Source organism: Pinus tabuliformis, chromosome X, assembly GCF_031772625.1.
Source record: "Pinus tabuliformis cultivar Carrire ecotype Pingquan chromosome X, CPIR1, whole genome shotgun sequence".
Taxonomy (NCBI): Eukaryota; Viridiplantae; Streptophyta; class Pinopsida; order Pinales; family Pinaceae; genus Pinus; species Pinus tabuliformis.
The window spans coordinates 590813742-590835568 of record NC_142308.1 but is presented as its reverse complement, the minus strand read 5'-3'; the positions used below and the strand labels follow the sequence as shown (position 1 = coordinate 590835568).

The 21827-nt window shown below is 40.1% G+C and overlaps 1 protein-coding gene across 1 annotated transcript in view; it reads left to right on the top strand.

Annotated features, from left to right (window-relative positions):
• LOC149141400 (putative ATP-dependent DNA helicase CHR12) overlaps positions 1-21827 on the top strand; it is a 338350-nt gene that overhangs the window by 231471 nt on the left and 85052 nt on the right. The window contains exon 11 of the mRNA XM_089451231.1: positions 19776-20035. Within this exon, the coding sequence (XP_089307357.1) occupies positions 19776-20035 (260 nt within the window). The remainder of the gene's footprint in view (positions 1-19775; positions 20036-21827) is intronic.

The window sequence follows — 21827 nt, the reverse complement described above, 5'->3', positions numbered from 1 at the left end:
TACAATTTAGGTTTTTTATCTTGTCTTGATTTCTGTCGTCTTTATGCTTTGTCTTTGTTGGCCACAACAACAGAGGAGGAAGAAGAAGTGAAGAGGTAGAGGAGGAGGCAACGTCGATTTGTAACTTGGCTGCAATGGTGATTGTAACTTGGTCACACCGGTTTGACTTTTGAGCACTGACACTTGGCCTCTAATTCTTATATAAGTAATAGAAAGGCTTGACTTCAAGCATGGAAGATCAACACTGAAGCTAGGTAACAAATAAACAAAAGGAGTCCGTCGGATTGATGCCTTTGATTGGGTGATCAAAATCTTTCTTTTTTTCTTTTGTCAGGTCAAGCTTGGAAAGCTAGTTCGGTTTGACTCTTGAGCACTGACAGAGACTGTTTGAGCACAGGGACGAACAGGGCTAAATGGTTTTAGTTCTAAATGTTGTGATTTATAATTGTATTTGATTTTTGAAATTTAAAAGTGTTATTTAAAATTTAAAAAATATTATTATATTTTTTCAATTGTACTTGACATATCCTTGTGGTATCCGGATCCTAGATTGTTAAGTTATGGTATGTTCTATGCTTATAGCAGTTTACTTTTCTTTCTTATTATTATCCACAGATTAGCAATCACATGTACATAAAGTAAAGTGCAGATAAAACATTAAACGATCGACAGAAAACAAGCCAAGACAAGAGACACAAGATGTGGCGGCTAGCCAGGGACAAACCCCAAAATGTGTGGGGAAACCCTTTGATCAAATCTTCTTTTATCTTCAATAATTTAGCATAGAGAAATAGTACAATAAATCTGATTTATATCAGCAGTAGCAAGCCCTAGATCAGCAACATCAGCTTTAGCGGCTTCATCATCAAACTAGGGCAGACGATATCTCACAAACCGACCGTCGGATTGGCTTGATTCCGCCACCAAAAGTTGCGGCTTCCAGAGGAGGTTTAGATGAACCTACAGCGTAGTTCAGATGAGGATATCTTCTAGTCCACACAGGTCAATCTTTACTTCTGCAGTTGCAGCTTCAGTTTCAGCGATTTTCGGCTTCAAACTAGGGCAGTCGATATCTTGCAAACCGTTCGTCGGATTCACTTCATTCCACTACCAAAAGTTGCGGCTTTCAGAGGAGATCCAGATGGACCTACAACGTAGTTCTAAGGAGGAGATCTGATGGTCAACGTTGGTCAAACTTTGGATTTGCAGTTACAACTTCAGGTTCAACAGCTTCCGGCTTCACATGTGTGAGAGAGAGACCATTTTCTGTGCAGTAGAGGAGAGACTCATTTCTGCGTAGTAGAGAGAGATAGATGTGATGAGATGAGTGAGTCCAAATGAGGAAAAGTCCTCTTAGTTGGGCTTCTGAGCCTACATGAGTTGTAGGTTGGCTTGATAATAATTCCATAATCAAAATAAATTCATATCTCCATGAATACTTATCGGAATTGGATGATCTTTATATCAATCCTACACCTCTCGACGAGAGGAATAATAAAAATATTATCAGCCATGAATAAGATGACCCACATGAAGTTTTGCCCTGGTTGCCAATTTTAACACTCCCTGTCAACTAGGGAGAACTTCATCTGCAATCTATCTATCGATCGTTACCATTCATCCATCAAATGCACTGCCCTGTACAGCCTGACCGTTGCCCTGCTCTGCTCTATTCTACCTGTTCTGCTTTGTCTTGTTCTGCCTTGTACTGATCTGTATTGTTCTGCGCTGTTCTGCTCTTCTCTTGCATTGTTTTGTTCTGCTCTGCTTTTGTCTGAATTATGAAGAAGAAGAAATGATCGAGGATGTATCATACTGACTCAAAGTCAGTCTCAAAGTATGTACCATTGGTCCCAGACCAGTGTCAACCAACCCGAAGTCAATGTCATAGTGAGTACAACTCCACTGGTCCCAGACCAGTATCATCCTCCACTGACTCAAAGTCAGTCTCAGAGTGCGTACCACTGGTCGTAGACCAGTCTCAATCGACCCGAAGTCAGCTTCATAGTAAGTACCACTCCTACCACTGGTCCCAGACCAGTATTGCAGTCTCAGAGAGTGTACCACTGGTCCCAGACCAGTCTCAACTGACCCGAAGTCAGCATCATAGTATGTACCACTCTCACTAGTCCCAGACCAGTATTGCACTGACACGAAGTCAGTCTCAGAGTATGTACCACTGGTCCCAGACCAGCCTCAACCGACCCGAAGTCAGTGTCATAGTATGGTACAACTCCTACCACTGGTCCTAGACCAGTATCATTGATCCCAGATCAATGGAGGTCATCCTAGCGTAGGGAGTACGGTAGATACAACGATGCGTCCATTGGTACTACTATGGTCCCTAACTTCATTTCCCTGCTCATTGATTAAATGAGAGGTACTTCCAATGAGTCCCAGACTGCATGGGTAGGATGCCTCGACAGGAGAACTAATCAATCCTGTCCTCACATGAGAACACATCAATCCTGCTACAATCGCCATGGAGAACACATCAATCCAGGTCGCCATGGAGAACACATCAATCCAGGCCTCACAGGAGAACACATCAATCCTGCTACAATCGCCATGGAGAACACATCAATCCAGGCCTCACAGGAGAACTAATCATCTTGCTACACAGGAGAGCAAATCATCCTGTTCCACAAGAGAGCGAATCATCTTGTCCCACAAGAGAGCGAATCGTCTTGTTCCAGTGCGCACCACCAGGGGAGGGTGAGTCACCCTGTGGTCGTATGTTGCTCCAGTAAGAACTGCAAGCCCTCAGAGCTCTCAGAGCTCAATGTATGTAACATGCAGGACCCTTGTACAAGGGTTTCTTGATGACTCCATGTCGTTTGGGAAAATCACAGATTAGATCTTTCCTTGGGGCTTTGACAAGGTGTATTGACCTGTACATCATCTTAATGCGATGGAGCCTCCTTGCTCATCGTCTTACCATATCCCAGATGATGTCTATCTGCTGGAGCAATCGACAAATACAGGATTTCTCAATAATCGAATCCAACCTCTAGTTGTTACAGAGAATCACAGTGGTATGTGTTCAAACAGCTCATTGAAGAGCTTCCCCAACCAGGCAGCTTCATACGAGATCATACTTGTAGATATGTATCCGATCTCGACGGTGCTTATGGCAACCAACTTCTGCTTCTTTCTCATCCATTATATCGAAGCAGAATCCAAGGAGAAACAACACTAAAAAGTGCTCTAGTGATCCTCCACACTACTTGTCTAATCAACATTCAAATAATCATGCAGTTTCATATTTCCGGCAGTGTATCTCAGTCCATGAGAGATTGTGTCCTGAAGACATCTTAGAAGATTCTTGACACCAATCTAGTGATGCTTAACCAAATATGAGTTCACAATGCTAACTGCAAAACATATGTTCAGACGAAGGTTCACCAAGAACATCAATGCAAATGAGTTTTGAGACTCAGAGGCATTTCCCAAATCTGGTCTGACATCACTACCATATAACTTTTGAAAGTTAAGATCCTCGAGGTAGTCATAGGCTTGCAGTCCACCATACCAAATCTTTCCAAAATCTTCACCACATATTTTCCTTGAGATAGGAAAATTTCCCTTCGCTTTTGCCACACTTCAAGTCCTTGGTCCTTCATTTCAAATTCAGAAGCCAACTCCCTCTTACATTCGTGAATGAGAGGGTATGCATCTGTTAGAAAGAGGTCATCCACATACAACACCAGTATGAGAGGCTTGTCATCTTCAACCTTAAGGTAAAGGTTAGGATCGGCTTCACTCCTAGTGAATGCCAGCTTCATCAAGTAGCTATCGATCCTCTCATACCATGCTCGGGGTGCTTGCTTCAGCCCATAGAGAGCCTTCTTCAACCTGCATACATGAGATTTTCAATCATAAATCTCAAATCCTTCGGGTTGCTCCACATAGACCTCTTCTTTGATCGAATCATGCAAGAACGCTGTCTTGACATGCATCTGATGTAGGTTCCATCCTTGTGAAGCGACAAGGGCTATGATCGAGCGGATGGTCGTAAATCTGGCAACAGGTGCAAATATCTCATCATAGTCTATACCTTCATTCTGGGAGAAACCACGAGCAACAAAACGAGCCTTATACTTTTCCGTACTTCCATCTGCTGCATGCTTTATCTTGTAAAGCCATTTTGAAGTAACAATTGTCTTGTCCTGGGGTCTAGGAACTACTTCCTAGACATCATTCTCCATAATAGACTCATATTCTTTGGTCATAGAATCCTTCCATACTTGATGCTTGACGACATCTGAGAATGATGAAGGCTCATTTTGTATAATCGTGCTCATGATGGTCAGGTATCCTTGATACCTGTTATTTTTCTTACTTTCATGGAAGGTTCCTCGAGGTGTAGCATGTCCTTCAGCATCATCAAGTATCCCCCTAAGCCATGAAGGCCTCTTCCTAGAAGAGGGAGGCTCAGGTGGATAAATGGGATCCATGGGTTCCAACACATCAGGCATTGTTACATCATTTACCCATAGAGACAGCTTCCACAATCGTACGGTTCTTCCTTTTTGCCACACCATTCTGCTCAGGAGTATGTGGTGTAGTAGTCTCCCTCTTAATGCCAATCTTAGATATGCTTGAGTGAACCAACTGTAACATATTGGAGCTCTTGCTTTGGCTTGAGGGGAATGGTCCCCTTTTGAGCTTTCCTTCGGCACATCTTGGACATACACCTTCTTTCTCTACTCGGAATTCGAGCATCCCTGTCACCATTTGTCTTACACCGAGTAGAGCTTTATAATGAAGTTGGGCAAACCTCCGATGCCAAAGTTCGGACTAAAGAGATGTGTCATATGACATGACACCTAGCGGACTTCCATCGACTCGATATAATGAATCAACATGAAACCCAAGTGTAAAGGCATCTTTAACATTATTTTTTCATATACGTACCTTGCCATCACTGAAGGTTACCTTGTAGCCTTTGTCTTCCATTGCCGAGATGGACACCAGGTTCTTTTTGAGGTTAGGTTCATTTAATACATCCTGGAATTTCTAGCCTTCTTGAATGCTTGCCCTATTCCTTGATTCCCAGCTCTCCTCTTACCTTTGCTATTGAATTTGTCATTCCTTTGATTGCCATTAGAGGGATTTTGATCATTGTCCCAGTGTGAGTCCTTTCTATCAGGGCACTCCCTTGCATAGTGACCTGCTTTATTGCAGATGTAACATCGTCCTTTTCTTCCACCCTTAGGTCCAGCCTTTCCTTTTGATTTAGTCCCGGAATTATTTCTTTTCTTAGCATGAGAAGAAAAGGTAGCAGGAGGACCTTTAGGCAAGGGAATTTCTTGCTCTTCTACCCTTGTTTCTTCTTGAATGCATCTAGCCATTATTTTCTTGAAACCAGGAATTACATTATTGTTCAGAAGAGTAGTCTTGAACACATACCATTCAGATGGTAATCCTCCAAGAGTTGTGAGTGCTATTTCTCTATCAGTAATAGCCTCCCCAATAGATAGGAGATCGTTCTTAATCTCGGTGATTCTTAAGAAGTATGCTTGCATACTCTCATCTTTACCCTTCTTGATTTCCCTTAGCTTATTTCTAAGAAGCAAAACTTGATTTGCATCATTAACTTTAAATAAACTCACCACTCTATCGTAGATTTCCTTGGAGGTGTCTAGATCAGAGATGTAGGCCACCAAGCACTTGTCAATAGAGTTCCGGATGATCTTCTTCGCTTTAATTTCTCCGTTCTTCCATTTGTTCCTGGCAGCAGGAGGTGCATTTGATGGAGGCTCAACAATATTGCCTCTCACATGATCCAACACTCCTTGATCCTCAAGGGTTAGATCGATAGACATCTTCCATCCGTGATAGTCAGCTTTCTCACGAGCTTGTCTTCGGCAGGAAAGAGTGTTGAGGACCCCATCGTTCTTTTAGGATAGCTTTGCCATTCTTCTCTTCGGTGATTGCTCTTGCTCTTGCTTGGGCTTTGTCTTCATGTCAACTCTGATACCATGTTAAGTTATGGTATGTTCTATGCTTATAGCAGTTTACTTTTCTTTCTTATTATTATCCATAGATTAGCAATCACATGTACATAAAGTAAAGTGCAGATAGGACATTAAACGATCGATAGAAAACAAGCCAAGACAAGAGACACAAGATGTGGCGGCTAGCCAGGGACAGACCCAACAATGTGTGGGGAAACCCTTTGATCAAATCTTCTTTTATCTTCAATAATTCAGCAGAGAGAAATAGTACAATAAATCTGATTTATATCAGCAGTAGCAAACCCTAGATCAACAACATCAGCATTAGTGGCTTCATCATCAAACTAAGGTAGACGATATCTCACAAACCGACCGTCGGATCGACTTGATTCAACCACCAAAAGTTGCGGCTTCCAGAGGAGGTTCAGATGAGCCTACAACGCAGTTCAGATGAGGAGATCTTCTAGTCCACGCAGGTCAATCTTTATTTTTGCAGTTGCAGCTTCAATTTCGGCAGTTTCCGGCTTCAAACTAGGGCAGTCGATATCTTGCAAATCGTCCGTCGGATTGACTTCATTCCACTACCAAAAGTTGCGGCTTTCAGAGGAGATCCAGATGGACCTATAGCGTAGTTCTGAGGAGATCTGATGGTCAACGCTAGTCAAACTTTGGATCTGCAGTTGCAGCTTCAGGTTCAACGGCTTCCGGCTTCACATGTATGAGAGAGAGACCCTTTTCTGTGCAGTAGAGAAGAGACTCATTTCTGCGCAGTAGAGAGAGAGAGATGTGATGATATGAGTGAGTCCAAATGAGGAAAAGTCCTCTTATATTTATACACAATGTTGGTGTTTGAATAGATGCGACTGTTGGGCTTCTGAGCCTATAGGAGTGGTAGGTCAGCTTGATAATAATTCCATAATCAAAATAAATTCATATCTCCATGAATACTTATCGGAGTCGGATGATCTTTATATCAATCCTACACCTCTCGACGAGAGGAATCTAATAAAAATATTATAAGTCATGAATAAGATGACCCACATGAAGTTTTGCCCTGGTTGCCAATTTTAACATAGATTTAAAAAGAACTAGCAAATCCGGATCCGGATCCAGATTCGGATTTGTATCCAAATCCTGGTAAATTAGTTTGATACCAAATGTGATAGCCAAACTTGTCTCACGAGCTAACTAATCCAGAAAACTTTGAATATTAAGTTATCCAATAGGATAAGTAAATATATATTTAATAATGTATGAGAGAATTGATATTGATTATAAAATGAGGGCCTCTTATATATACCTAGGTGGGATTATAAAATGAGGGCCTCTTATATATACCTACGTGGGATGCTGCATTTGTGCTGCTGCTAATACTGCTATACTGCTGCCAACTCTGTATCGAGATTGAAAATCCTTCTCATCTGTTGTTGCTGCTACTGCAATTGAGAAGCATTCAAAGTACTGAATCAATTGTGCCTCTGTGCTACATCTGTCTCTTGAGTATCTGACTGCTGCTAGCCTCTGCATTGCCTAATAAGGAATCTGCTATGTTGTTGATTTTGCTACTGAGCCTCCTGCTCTGTTGTCAACATTGCTATGCACTCTTCAACACTTGATTGCAACTAATATGGAATTGTCTCTCTAGAATTTGACTACATCAACTAACACTGATCCTCCTGCTACTGAATAGTGTAGGCCCCTATAGCAAAGTAATGATCCTGCCGCAACAACTAGAACTGATCTAACTGATCCCCTTGTTGTTTCTGCACTGGATCCTGCCCATTCGGGACACTGGAGTTTCAAATTCCTCCTCCTAGATTTAGTGCCCCTCTCTCTCCTTTCAAGTCTAGTCCCTGGCTGGGACCCTTCTTCGCTTTGCAACTCGCACTGGATAACTCATACTTCCTTTGACATCTATCTGCAACAAAAAGAAGTCGATCTGCTACCTAGATTTGCATTCTGGATAACTCGTACGACCTCCTCTGGCAATCTTGTACGACCATCTCTTGAAAGTTGCAAAATCTGCGAAACTCAAAAACTGGAAAATAAACAGAAATCTCCTCCCTTTCTCCTCCTTGGCTACCTATTCTGCTACTCGCACTCCTTACTAGAATGCACAAAACTGCTACTGTTTCCTCGCTCTGCCTTCAACTGATTCTTGGAATTGCTCACTCAACCTTTTAGAATGTCCTCCGGAAAACTGGCACACAAAATGTAACCCTAGGAACCCAAACTTGCTAGTATGGCAAACTTGCATGGCATTATGTGTTGGAATACTGGGGGGGGTGAATTAGTATTCCTTTTCAATCGTTACTTTTACCAGTATTTAGAACACAAAATGAACAATAAGAATAAATGATTTTATTAATTTCTTCAATAAATCAAGTACAATATATGTAGGGCTCCAACCCTAGATGAAGACACCGATCTTCAATCTCCTAGGCTCCAACTTGTATTTTCCAAGCACCGACTTGGACTTCCAAGGCTCCAACCTTGTCAATTTTGAGGCACCAACCCTATATCTGGTTCAGGCTCTGACCTGGTTTCTTGAGAACTCCGATCCTCTAGGGCTCCGACCCTATCCTCCAAGGCACCAGCCTTGTTTTTTCGAGGCTCCAACTTCTTGGGCTCCAACCCTCAGCTTCACTTCATCAATATGTATTTGGTTATATTTCATGACTCCCAATGTCTTCTTCAACGAGCCTTGTCAATCTTTACTTAGTATTCACTTTGGTCTCCACGTTACATCATCAATGACAACCTTGTTCTCTTAGAAGGTGTCACCACTGCTTTTCATCATACCCAAAACACAATTCTCCAAGATCACCTCATGATGACTAATGCATCATGGTCTTCAATGGTGCTTCCGAGATCAACTTCAAGGTCTGCCTTTACAAAGCTTCAACTGTTTCAAATGCTCTTCCAAACTTCCTTCAAGGATGCTTCAAGGTCTTCAATAAGTTATCTCCAAAAGGGTCCAAACAATTTCTTGAAGGTCTGCTCCACTACGATTCCTCAACAAGGTTCTTCAAATTTGGTTACAAGATTGTCTTTACAAGATTTAAAGGATCATACAAAAAGTCTTATTAAAGATATATCACTGGTTACTTCAACAGATGCCCAATAGCTCACTCGAAATCTGCTCCAATTGTGCCAACCAGATTTGCCCTCAAATCTTCCAACTGCTGTCCTCAACAAATTCAATCATGCACAATTCCAAACTACTAAGAGATGTTACATGTCCGAAGTCTTAGGTATAAGCCAGAATGCTTTTCCATAGGTCTTCAACAGGTCTGTATGAGCCTTGTAATTCCAAGCCTTTGGTCTCCACAGATCTGAGCTCTTCAAATACCTGTCCACACACAGACCCGAGGCACAGATGGTAAGTTCGAGCTCCACGTGCTGTAATGGTCAGTGAACTACTAGTCAAAGGTTATGATCAGAGTTTCGATCCCAAAAACCGAGCCTTCAAGATGCTAATAGTTTGCTATAGGTCCAAGTTCCGAATCTGCAGTTCTGAGCTATCCCCAAAGTCTGATTATAAATTTTACAGATTACATGCCACTGACTACAGGGCAAGATACCATTACCGCAGGTCTATTCCACCAATTCAAATTATTTTCGGTAGGTTCGTGACTTCTTGTTGGTGACTGTAGTTAGAATCGAAGAATAAACGAACCAAAACAAATCCTTCCCTTTTTTTATTATTTTCTACAATGTGCGTCCATATATCTTCACCGAGTTTTTCTTCACTTCCTTCTTACTTACTCGGATCTTTTCTTCCTTCCTTTTTTTTTCTCAAAACATCGGGTCATATATATATGCTTGTTACCCAACACATCATAAAGAAAGTTGACCTGTAGCCAACATTTGAATTTGTGGAGTGGACGAATTTTATATAAAGGCTTTTACTTTTAATAGTTTAGTAATTTTTTAATAGGGGTAGTGGAATAATAAGTTAAGGAATGAATACATTTTTTTGGTTTTGGTCCGCAATGGCTACAAGGATGGAGATCAAAACATTGATTTTCCAGATGATCGGTTCTTTGACAATGAGAACATTTCGGTTTGTCTGCAGCTTGAGTTTGTGTGCATTTTTGTTTGTCTGCAACTTCAGTTTGTGTGCATTGACGTCGGTTTGCAAGTTGCTGAGAACTTGCTAAGGTGATTTTTTCAAGTAATCTGGCACTGACGAACTAAATGGGCTTTGAATAATCAGGGATATGTAAGTTGTCGTTATCTTTGACATATCCTAAGCCGCGTCGATTTCGACTACTTTGAATTTCTTCCCATGGGTTGATGATGGGTTTGGAAGAAAGTTGAACTGGAACAACTTCAACACTTGAAACTGGTTGGATGAATGAAGTTGAATGATCAGCTGTCTCTCGATTGGTCAAAGACTTGGAAGTAACATGCTTCTCTTGCAACTCATTTCTCTGCAGTTGCGACGCCAGTTGAAGGGACTCAATTGTTTCATGTGCATGTTGAATATGCAGTTGAATGTCAGCAAGAGTTGTTTTGCTGATGTTCACCATGTCGCCAGCTGATGATAAAATCAAATTGGTAAGAATTTGGGACAGTTGAATGTGTGTCGCCATGTTAATTTGCTCACTTTGAAGTTTGAAGTCAGGCTCGCTTGTACTGTTGCTGATTGCTGATGCGTTAAACACTTGCTAGAGTTTTATGACTTGTTTGTTTGAACTCTTGATGTCACGCTCGCTTGATGACGATCGCTTTGATTGAATGCTTCACTAACACTTTGTGAATGCTTCAATCAACTGCACACTAGCTCGTTTGTTGTAGATGTCGTTCTGCGAACTTTTGCAATTGATTTTGACACGCTCGCTTGCTTGGTTGTTTGAATGATACTCTCGCTTGCTTTGTTGTTTGAATGACACGCTCACTTGCTTTGATTGAATGACACATTCGCTTTAAACACTAGCTTGATTTGATGCTCACTTGAACTTGGTTGATTGATTACTGACACTTGTGATTTCTTGAATATACTCGCTGAATGTGATGTTTGTAAAAAAAGGAAAGGGTGTCGAACACTGTCGAAAATGCACCCAAGATACAAATGACAAGTTCAATCTTGATGACTCAGTTGAAGACTTACTTGACTTAATGTATTCACCTTAACAATTCAAATTAGGGTGTTGGTTACACCCGAGAATGCACCCTTACAATTCAACTGAATTTGACTTTGATTACAATTCAACTTACAAATTATGATTTGCAAGTTACAGTTTTGTATTGAGCTTAAAAAAATGGTGCAAGTGCAATTGCCAAAAAATTGTTGTTGAATTGCTGCAAAAAATTTGTTGATGTAGAGGACAGCTTGATTGGATGTTGATGCAGAAATGTCTTGACTTGAAATGCTTGATTTTGTAGCGTCCTTAACTTGATTGCTTTGATTACATGATGTGAAATTTGCTTGCTTGGAAGATCATCTTATCAAGTTGATGATGTGACGCTTTGTGCTTATGAATTTAATTGATTATGGGAGCATTGATTTCAGGAGCTTGATCGATGACTTGTATATGTAAACTTTCTTATATGCATGTGGTTGTTTTGTTTAAGCATAATAAAGAGAGTGTTTTACAAATTTGACTCAAATCATGCAAGCACATTCACGACACAGAGTGTACCTATGATCCCCTTATTCAATTTCGGGCGGATCTAGGACACGATCACCACAAAAAGATATGTTTTTATTAACCTTCAAGATACATCATCATGACAATGTCTTCAGTGAGACGTCTCAAGCATAGAATGAGAACTCCTTGGCGTCAAATTGTCTTCAAAAAACTTCCTGTAGTGACTCAATCACTCTCAAAGTAAAAGATTACTTTGGATTACAATAATGTCTTTCACCCAAACAAATTCACTTATCGCTCCAAATTTACAAAATATGCACCTTATGACTCCACAAAATCACTCATTACTCCAAAAAGCACTTATCACTCACTCTTTAACCCTAAATAACACCATATATTTTTTTATTTTTTATTTTTATTTTTTAATCTTTCTCAACACAATAAGACGATCCTAATTTTCCTTTTTTTTACTTTCAATGGATAAAATTAATTTTTATGAAGATCAATCCACTCCATATCTTCATCATACAATCAATATTTCTGATATTGTTTCTAATTTTGGATGCGCTAACCATGAAAAATTATAGCCAAAAACCATACCATATTCATTGCAACTGTCGCAGGCCATAGCTATTAAATAGTCGTGGCAATGTGCACTGTAGATCTCAGGTTCTTTGCCGAAAGATCAAATCTCGGTTTGAGCCATCTGGTGCAAGCCTAGGGTCGACAGCGGAAGCTGAATCCCAAAGGGCTTGTATCTATTGACATCACTGGCCATTCCCAACGCATTCACTACCATTTTCAAAAGGTGATTTTCGTTCTGTAGAATTCCATTGAAGGATTTGAGCAACGTAACCCCAAAGGGGCGATTTCCCTTGTGATTTACCTTCACTTCTTTGACCACTCCTTGATCACATTATTGGTGGACTTATACTCGCTAACACAATCCAGAAACCAATTCAATCGTTGATCAAATTCAATGCAGAGTACACACATAGAAAACTTCCTTTCTCCCAACGTAATTTCTGAAAATGTAGTTTCTAGATCGGTGCCCAGAAAATCTTACCTCAACACGAATGGAAAATGAGACCATGCCCCTTTGAATTTCAATTCCAGAACAAACTCATGCTCTTCTGTTCCCAGCGAAATTCCTGTCTAACATGCAAGTCTACGGTCCATCGTTTTGGCAACACCTCGGTCAACATTTCTGTTGAATTCTCTTTCACTAATTCCTTAGTGGGCTGCTGGACGTGGGATTTCTCTCTGGTTCTTGCTCAATGGCTTAGTATGTCCTCTATTCTTTTTTGTCAGCTAGTATTGGCTGCTGCATCAGTACAAGATGGATTGATATTATGCCTGACAAGAAATGGTATTACAAATTTCAGAACCACGACGCCTTCTTTTGCAGAGTACTATTCGCTATTGAATTTTTCTATGCAAAACCTATGCTACACAGAATCCAGTGTGCGCAAGCCCTACGTTGTGATTGTCCCGCAAAGCAGGCAACAAGTGCAGAAATCAGTGGTTTGCTGCGTACAATACGGTTGGGAGATTTCGGTTCATAGCAGAGGGCACAACTACGAGCGCCTCTCCTCTACATTAGATACTCCCTTTGTCATAATCGATCTCATTACTTTGGACGCCATTAACGTCGAAGAAAAGGGGTATTCCTCACTCATGGGGTGAGAGATGCCTCGACTCTGAGATTGTTCACCAATAGTTCAAGGTCGAACTGTCCACAGGTTGATTGACTGCGCTCAATGAGCTGCAACGATTCCTCAAAAACCTCCATAGCGCAGGGCACCGTCAAACCCTCTTTCTGTTGGAAGCCATATTCATCTGAGCAGCTGACAGAGTTTGGATAAGGCTTGCAATCAAAACCTAAGTAGTTCGCCCTGTGCGCAGTGCACTGCAGCACTAACGAATTTTTTTTCATAAAGGTGGCTCTGATACCACATGAAGAAGAATCATACAGCCATATAACCATATGCACAACAAATTAACACACAAAAATTAAACTGGCGGAAAAGGCAGAGAGCCATCATGTGGTCTCTCATGCTCATGTAATTCACATTATTCAAATAATTTAATAATACATTTAAATACATGAGTAGGTGGTCTTAAGATAGTGCGTCTATCTTAGACTCACTTGGTTGAGACAATTTCTTAACTTACACACTAATTTAGGAGAGCTAGTTGGAGAGAATCTCTCATCCAAACTAGATTCCTTAGTTTGAGGAATTCTCATGATTTTATTTATTTAATTTAATAATTGGATTTATTATTGATTTTTAAGAGAGTGAGGCTAACAACAACTAGCCTGCAACTGTCACTTTGGAATTTGACTACATCAACTAACACTGATCCTCCTTCTACTAAATGTTGTGGGCCCCTGTAGCAAGGTAATGATCCTCCTGCATGAACTGGAATTGATCTAATTGATCTCCTTGTTGCTTTTGCATGGATCCTGGCCATCCGGCACACTTGAGTTTCATACTCCTCCTGGATCTGGTGCCCCACTCTCTCCTTTCAAGTCTAGTCCCTGGCTGGGACCTTTTTCGCTTTGCAACTCGCACCGAATAACTCATACTTCCTCTGACACCTGTCTCCGGCAACTGCAAGTCGATATGCTACTCAGATATGCCTTCTAGCTATCTCGTATGACCTCCTCTGGCAATCTCGTACGCCCATCTTTCCAAAGCTGAAAAATCTGCGAAACTCACAAACTGGAAAACAAACATGAATCTCCTCCCTTTCCCCTGCCCGACTACCTGTTCTGTCTCTGCTTCCCCTTTATGGAGGTAGATGTTACATCACATCCCCTCTTAATGTGAAACATGGGGCACATAGACTAGACATTTCATATCATCTCCCTTGAATGTAGTGCTTCTCACTCCAATATCCAATGATATCTTTAGCATCATTGACCATACATTGAAGTGTTAGTAGTGAATAAAGTTTCAGTTCAATGGGCATATCATTTACCTTGGTGAGAAGGGTGCATGGTAGAGGGGGGCTTTTGATGATGCTCCAATTTGCTAGAAAATTTATTGAATCTAAAACAATGGATATGGTTTGCTTGGGCATAGGCCTTGACTTGGATGGAGAAAGAGGTGCTCGATTAGTTGGATCATTCATGAACCCATCTTCATCATCACTGACCTGCTTAACTACTAGAAGAGAATAGATAGAAGGGGCATTGTGTATAGGAGAAGAAACTTGTGTAGGATTGGATCCAGATGAGTAATAAATAAGGTCTTTGTCATCATCGTCTTTCTACCTAGTCACTGCAAGAAGAGTGCTTCAGGGTCCTCCCTTAGCCTGAACAAAGGGCCATAAAGAAGACATTATATCATTAGCCCCAATTATTTGGAAAGTTATATTTAGGAGTACTTGGAGTAGCACTCCTAGAAGTAGAAAGAGGACTATCATTGTGTTGTGGAGGGGAAGGGTCTACTAAAACATGGCGGTAGTTATATAAAAGAGGACCGACATAATAATGGGAAGAAGCACGACACATGGAAGGATGCTGAGAATCATTGTAAGTGTTTTCTGAAAGAAGTAATGGGAGAGATCATGGTGGGTCATGAGTAGAAAGTTCATACAAGTAAGCTCTCAATATTCAACCACCTTGCTAGTGGTGGGATCATAGAGGTGGTATCCTTGAAAAGCTTCATTATATCCAACAAAATTGAAGTCGGATTCTGAAGATGTTGACACGCCTTTCCTTTAATCAGGAGGATGGGCCCCTACACTAGATCCAAGAATTCCGAAATGCAAAACAGAAGGTTTGTTTCCATAGTATTTGTCATCAGGAGTGATGCCTGTAACAATATGAGTAGGTGTTTGAACTTCTAATGATGATAGGGGATGTGCAAACCACAACCTCTGCCTAGAAGGAAAGATTGATTCTCTTAGAGTGACCCATATTGTGAGCCATCTCTGTGGTGTGTAAGGAATTGTTCTCTACCGAGAGATGCTTTGCAAATATATTCACATTCTCCATTAGTCTTGGGACACTTGATCTTCATTATGCTTTTAATTACACCAGAGACTTGAATTCCCTGAACTTTCCAAACTTGGGTTTATTGGGGTATATCCAAAGAAAGTGGGAAAATCATCAATCAAATTGTGGAAGTACTCAGACTCCCTTAAGAGAATTGGTGGCCATGTGATCAGGTTCATCACAATGTTTGGAGGCAACCACCTTAAATTCATCATTCATATTCTTCGCTACTCATTTGTTTGACCAAAATTCTACCCTTTTGTTTGTGTGTGAGATGAGGTATACAGAAAGTAGATTTGCTTCAACTCTAGGAACATGGAGAACATCTCCTAATTTGGCATTGGCATTGATGACATCACTAGAGTTGCCATTAATAATCACTTTCTCCCCTTGACACTGTTTGTAATGTCAGAGAAGGTGTTTTTGTTTGGTGATATATGTAGTAGATCCAGAATCAGTGATCCATTTCTAAAAAGAGGAGGAAAACCAACATGTAAAATGCACAACAAAATGTGTATTATCCAACATTTCCTACTTAAAGATCCTTGTTACTAATTGTTTGCCTTGCAAGATCTCTTATTTTTTGAAGACAGACGCGGCAATTCTTGAAGGCATTTCTGTCCATACGGCAGTAAGTGCATATGAGTTTCTTCTTCCTAGAGGATCTATCCTTAACCTCATTCTTAGAGGGGGTTAATGCGGCCTTGGGATGGCTTGATCTCAAGGGGGCATTTCTCCTATATTCCTCAGAGTTACTTGATGCTGGAGTAAATTGGCAAAGCCATCCTCTAGCAAGTGAGTAGTATATCCCATTACTAATATAGGATTGCTATAAACATATAAGGAAAGGATCTAAATGCTAGAGAAATATTCTTCATGACAACACTTACATGATAATTTGCCCCATTCAAGTGGGTAAAGAACCATTTAACCATTTTGTAGCCATAGGTATTAAATCAGTTTAATGATCCAAAAGGAAAGAATGCCAGCTTCTTTTAGAATTGTGCAAAATACTTTGGCTGCAATAACAAAGGAGGAGTTTGCTGATTCGATTAGACCCTAAAAAATCTTTAGGGTAACGATGGCAAGGTGCTGTCTCTAAAAGGGCAGCTAAACCCTAGAAAAACTTTTAGGGAAACGATGAGAAGTTGCTGTTCCTAAAAAAGGGGGGGGTTAAACCATAGAAGAACAACACTGAATAGAGTCACATAGGTTTGTTGAGATTGCGAGAGATAATAGATTGAGTGTGGACTCTGAACATACTAGAAAAGGCCTAATTCAGTCAAAATTGTAACGACTGCAGCAAAACAACATTAGAGCAATAGAAACGAAAAGCACAAAAAGTGATTACAGAAAAGAAACAAAAAGCACAAAAGTGCTTACAGAAAAAGAGGCATAGGCATACCACGTGTGCCAAAGAGAGAGATTCACACATAGACAGAGCATTGTAACAACCACAGAGAGTGCAATATAGAGAGGATACCCTCTGACTTAATTCAGTCAAAATTGTAACGACTGCAGCAAAACAACATTAGAGCAATAGAAACAAAAAGCACAAAAGTGCTTACAGAAAAGAAACAAAACACACAAAAGTGCTTACAGAAAAAGAGCCATAGGCATACCACGTGTGCCAAAGAGAGAAATTCACACATAGACAGAGCATTGTAACAACCACAGAGAGTGCAATATAGAGAGGATACCCTCTGGCTTATGGTTATGAATGAATCAGTTTAACAAATAATACAAATGAGTAGTGGTGTATTTATAATTTTATACACTATCCAAGAGGTAAGGTGCAAGCCCCAAGGAGGTTTCACTTGGTTGACCTTAGCTAAATTATCCAAAAAGTACAATGTAATAGTCTTACACAAAGGAAGGCATGTGGTCAGCTTGTGGCATGTGGTGAGGATTAAACCCATAAGATAAACAACCAAGTCTACGAATATAAAGATGATAAAATATAAGTTTGGCTGTGGCAGAAAGTGAAGATAACACCGCTGCTTGTAAGTTTTAACATGTAAAATTGAGAATTATTCTTATGCAGAAAATATCCAAAATATTCAAGAAATAATTAAATATTATGATTTGTGTATGAAATATTGAAAGAGAGGGAGAAGCATCCTGCTTCCAAGTGATGGGCCATACACGACCTACCCTGACAAGGTAATTGGTGCCACCTACTGCGTGCTCAAATAGTAAGTATAATGGATTTTACTAAAATACCATAAGAGATATATTGTCCAATGATGATCTGTTTTGAGGGAAAGGCCTCTGTTTATTGTAATACGTTTAACAAAACTCTAATCTTGGACTAGGGCTGATGTGGTTTACATACAAAATATAACTACAAAATCATGTTCATCCAGTGATATGCTTTATGCACATTGGCTTATTTTGGGTAGCTGCCTTTGAAAAGTTTCCATTCATTGTAATATGTCGACAAAATCCTTATCCAAGAGTAGGGTCGATTTGGCTTACGTAAAAATATCATGACATGGTCATATTCTCCAATTGATATATTATATGCACCTTGTCTTCTCTCAGGAAAGCAAGCTGCTATTCCAGATAAATTTGGAGTGAGTTTCTATGGAAGCCATATCCATTTTCCATTGGCTTCCATAGAAACTCACTCCAAATTTATCTGGAATAGCAGCTTGCTTTCCTGAGAGAAGACAAGGTGCATATAATATATCAATTGGAGAATATGACCATGTCATGATATTTTTACGTAAGCCAAATCGACCCTACTCTTGGATAAGGATTTTGTCGACATATTACAATGAATGGAAACTTTTCAAAGGCAGCTACCCAAAATAAGCCAATGTGCATAAAGCATATCACTGGATGAACATGATTTTGTAGTTATATTTTGTATGTAAACCACATCAGCCCTAGTCCAAGATTAGAGTTTTGTTAAACGTATTACAATAAACAGAGGCCTTTCCCTCAAAACAGATCATCATTGGACAATATATCTCTTATGGTATTTTAGTAAAATCCATTATACTTACTATTTGAGCACGCAGTAGGTGGCACCAATTACCTTGTCAGGGTGGGTCGTGTATGGCCCATCACTTGGAAGCAGCATGCTTCTCCCTCTCTTTCAATATTTCAAACACAAATCATAATATTTAATTATTTCTTGAATATTTTGGATATTTTCTGCATAAGAATAATTCTCAATTTTACATGTTAAAACTTAGAAGTAGCGGTGCGTAACTGCACAGAGCCTTCTAATTCATATCGCTTCTAAATTACTAGAATACAATTGCTGATTCAGATGGAGAAAAAAGAATGGTTACAGTAACACCAGCTTTTTTAGAAAAATTTGGATACAATTTGGCTGAACCCAGTTTATATAAACTGTACGTGGGTGGCAGGGATGAGTGTTGGGGATGGCTGGAGGGATACCCCAAAATTTAGTGAATGACATCCTAAAAAATAATAATAAGAAAACAAAAAATTTATTCTTTTCTATCCAGTTTGTAACTCAAATAAATTAATAACTAAATCCATGCATACATTTTATATCTAGGTAAGAACAGGGTATTAAAAAAGCATTTTTATTTTTGATTTATGGGTCACCTCGCCTTTTTGTAACCTCAGTTGGGGGACGTTTGGGACAATTCAAGGACTGGAAAATGATGTTTCCCACATTTTAGGGAAGCTGGAGGACGTGGAAAATTTGTCTTCACGTCTCCCTTTGACAAAAAAATGTGCGAAACGCATTCGCCAGTCCAGTGGGTGCATCCTTGCAAAACACTACTTTTAAGTTCTAACTATTATCAAACTAGGTTATTGCTTTACCAAACTCAATTTAACTGGTCAATTCTTTTACTTCAGCTTCCTTTTGTGGAAAAACATATTCTATTTTTTATTCCACTATTTTACTGTTAATGTACCTGGTTAAATGTTTTCTTTGATTGCATTAAACATTGTAATGAAAATGTCTTTCATTTTGGTTTTCGGTTTTATTTGAACTCTAGTCCCCTCTATGTTTTTGGGTGAAATGCTGGTTGAAGACTACATAATAAGGGGAAATTATCATTTATCTTCATTCTTTGTGTTCATATTTCAACTATATTCCAGTTGAAAACTGGTGACCAGAGCAGGAGCGAATTAACGTTAGATGTCTTTCAATTTAGATGGTGAATGGCATTTCTAGTCTTAATCTTTTTGTTTGTCTAAGTATTTATTGTTAAATGTTTGCAGGTAACTGAACAACCTACAATGCTTGTAGGTGGTGAACTTCGTCCTTACCAGCTAGAAGGTCTTCAGTGGATGCTTTCTTTATTCAACAACAATTTGAATGGGATTCTCGCTGATGAAATGGGATTGGGCAAGACGATTCAGACAATAGCACTGATTGCCTACTTGATGGAGAATAAGGGTGTGTCTGGTCCACACATGATTATTGCCCCAAAAGCTGTGTTGCCAAATTGGGCTCATGAATTCTCAACCTGGGCTCCAAGGTAGGCTGTAGCTTTAAGTATATTTTTGAATTTTAACAGCTACATTTTTATGAAACAAGGAAAAACTCCAGATTTGATGGTTAGGAACTGCCTGTTTCTTTAAAGGGAGTTTAACGTCCCTTGATGGTGCTCAGAGTTTACAGCATGCCTGTTAACCTGAGCTTATACGGTATCTTGGAAAATGCTTTCTCTAGTGGGTAAGATTTGCCATTTTGCTATGCTTGTATGACAAGGAAATTAATGTTTATTTTAGTAATTGGCTTCCACTTATAAGTTCAGTTTAGACCTTTAAAGGTTATGCCTCAGCAGCTGGTCCAGGCTGCATTAACTAAGCAATTTAATTATATAAACATTAGGCACTTAGCTAATATCATTCTTGGCTTAGTGACTGTAAAATGCTTCTAATTTCATCCATACTCTCCCAACTTGTTAGTTCCAGGTTTCCTCTGCTGGGGCTGTTGCTATGAATGATCGTTCTCTTGCATGTCATGCTTTATGACTGCAGGAAAATATGGTGCGCAAAAGGTGGAGAGAAATATTTTAAAGGTTTATTCGTATGCAGTGTTGTAATGATCCTAAATAGGAAATACAAGTGATAACAACAAATATTGTACGCAGCAAAATACAAAAACGAAATATTCATCAAGCACCCACAAAAAACTGCAAATGAAGAACTTCTGAGCCATCTTATTATATTTCTGCATGCCAAATACAATAGATAGTGAAATGGTGCGCCTGGGCTTGTCTCAATGGAGAAGCAGGACTAAACTTCGGTAGGAAAATCGCTGAGCTGAAGGCTGACCAGCTGCTGCACCAGTCTGCACTGCGCTGCCCAGAGAACTGTTGCCCTGCTGAATTTCGAATCGCTGGAAAGTGCACTAAAGCCGCCCAGATAATTTATATGCTTTTAACCCTGGACTCCTTGGCAAAAACCCAAAAAAACCCAGAAGGGAATTTAGCTGGTTTTGACTTCTGTTTTTCAACCCCCTTGGAGCCTCACCCCAGCGATGGCTGCCAAATTCGGCCTGCTGAAAACTGCTTGCAAATCCTCTGCAAACTCCTCCACAATGCTAGGTTCACCCCTTGCTATCCAACTCCTAACTTCCCGAATGAACTCTTGGCCTGGATCAACTGCTCCCAAACACCACGAAATTCTGTTGAGTGGCCACTGCGCTGTCCCTCTGCCCAGAAATGTGAATTGCTCGTACGCTGGTTCAGCTAGCTGAAAGCTCCAACGAAAATGCCTACCCAATGCTGCTACCTCAGCTCCCTGACCTCCCGACAAGCAATGAGATACCTGCTGGTCTTAAACTCCCTCTGCGTGATTCTTGGCTGCTCAATAATACACACTCCCCTCTCTACGCTGGTTACTGATGTGTGTTGCTGCCTCTGAACTCTTTGAAAATCCTGTAGAGCAGTCTCCCTAGGGCAGGCATGGATGGCCCCCCAAAGTAGCCGTTGAGTTTCCCGCTTGAGAGACTCGTGGCTAAAAAGCCGGTAGACTTGCTAAACAACAGAGTGTACAGATGAGTGTTTGTTTGCAAATGTCAAAGATACCAAACGGAGACCTCCAAGCTCTATTTATAGTCCTCTCCCTTGGTGGTCCTCACATTCCACCAATAAAATATTACTTTGCCACCATTCTTCATTAAAATAATAATTTCCACTTTTCTCCCACAAAATAATATTTTCTCCTTTTTGTTTAATATCATCAAAAATGGGCAAAACTCCTTAGTGAATTTTGCACTCACAAAAATTGGGAACATTACAAGTGTGCACCTTGATTCACCAT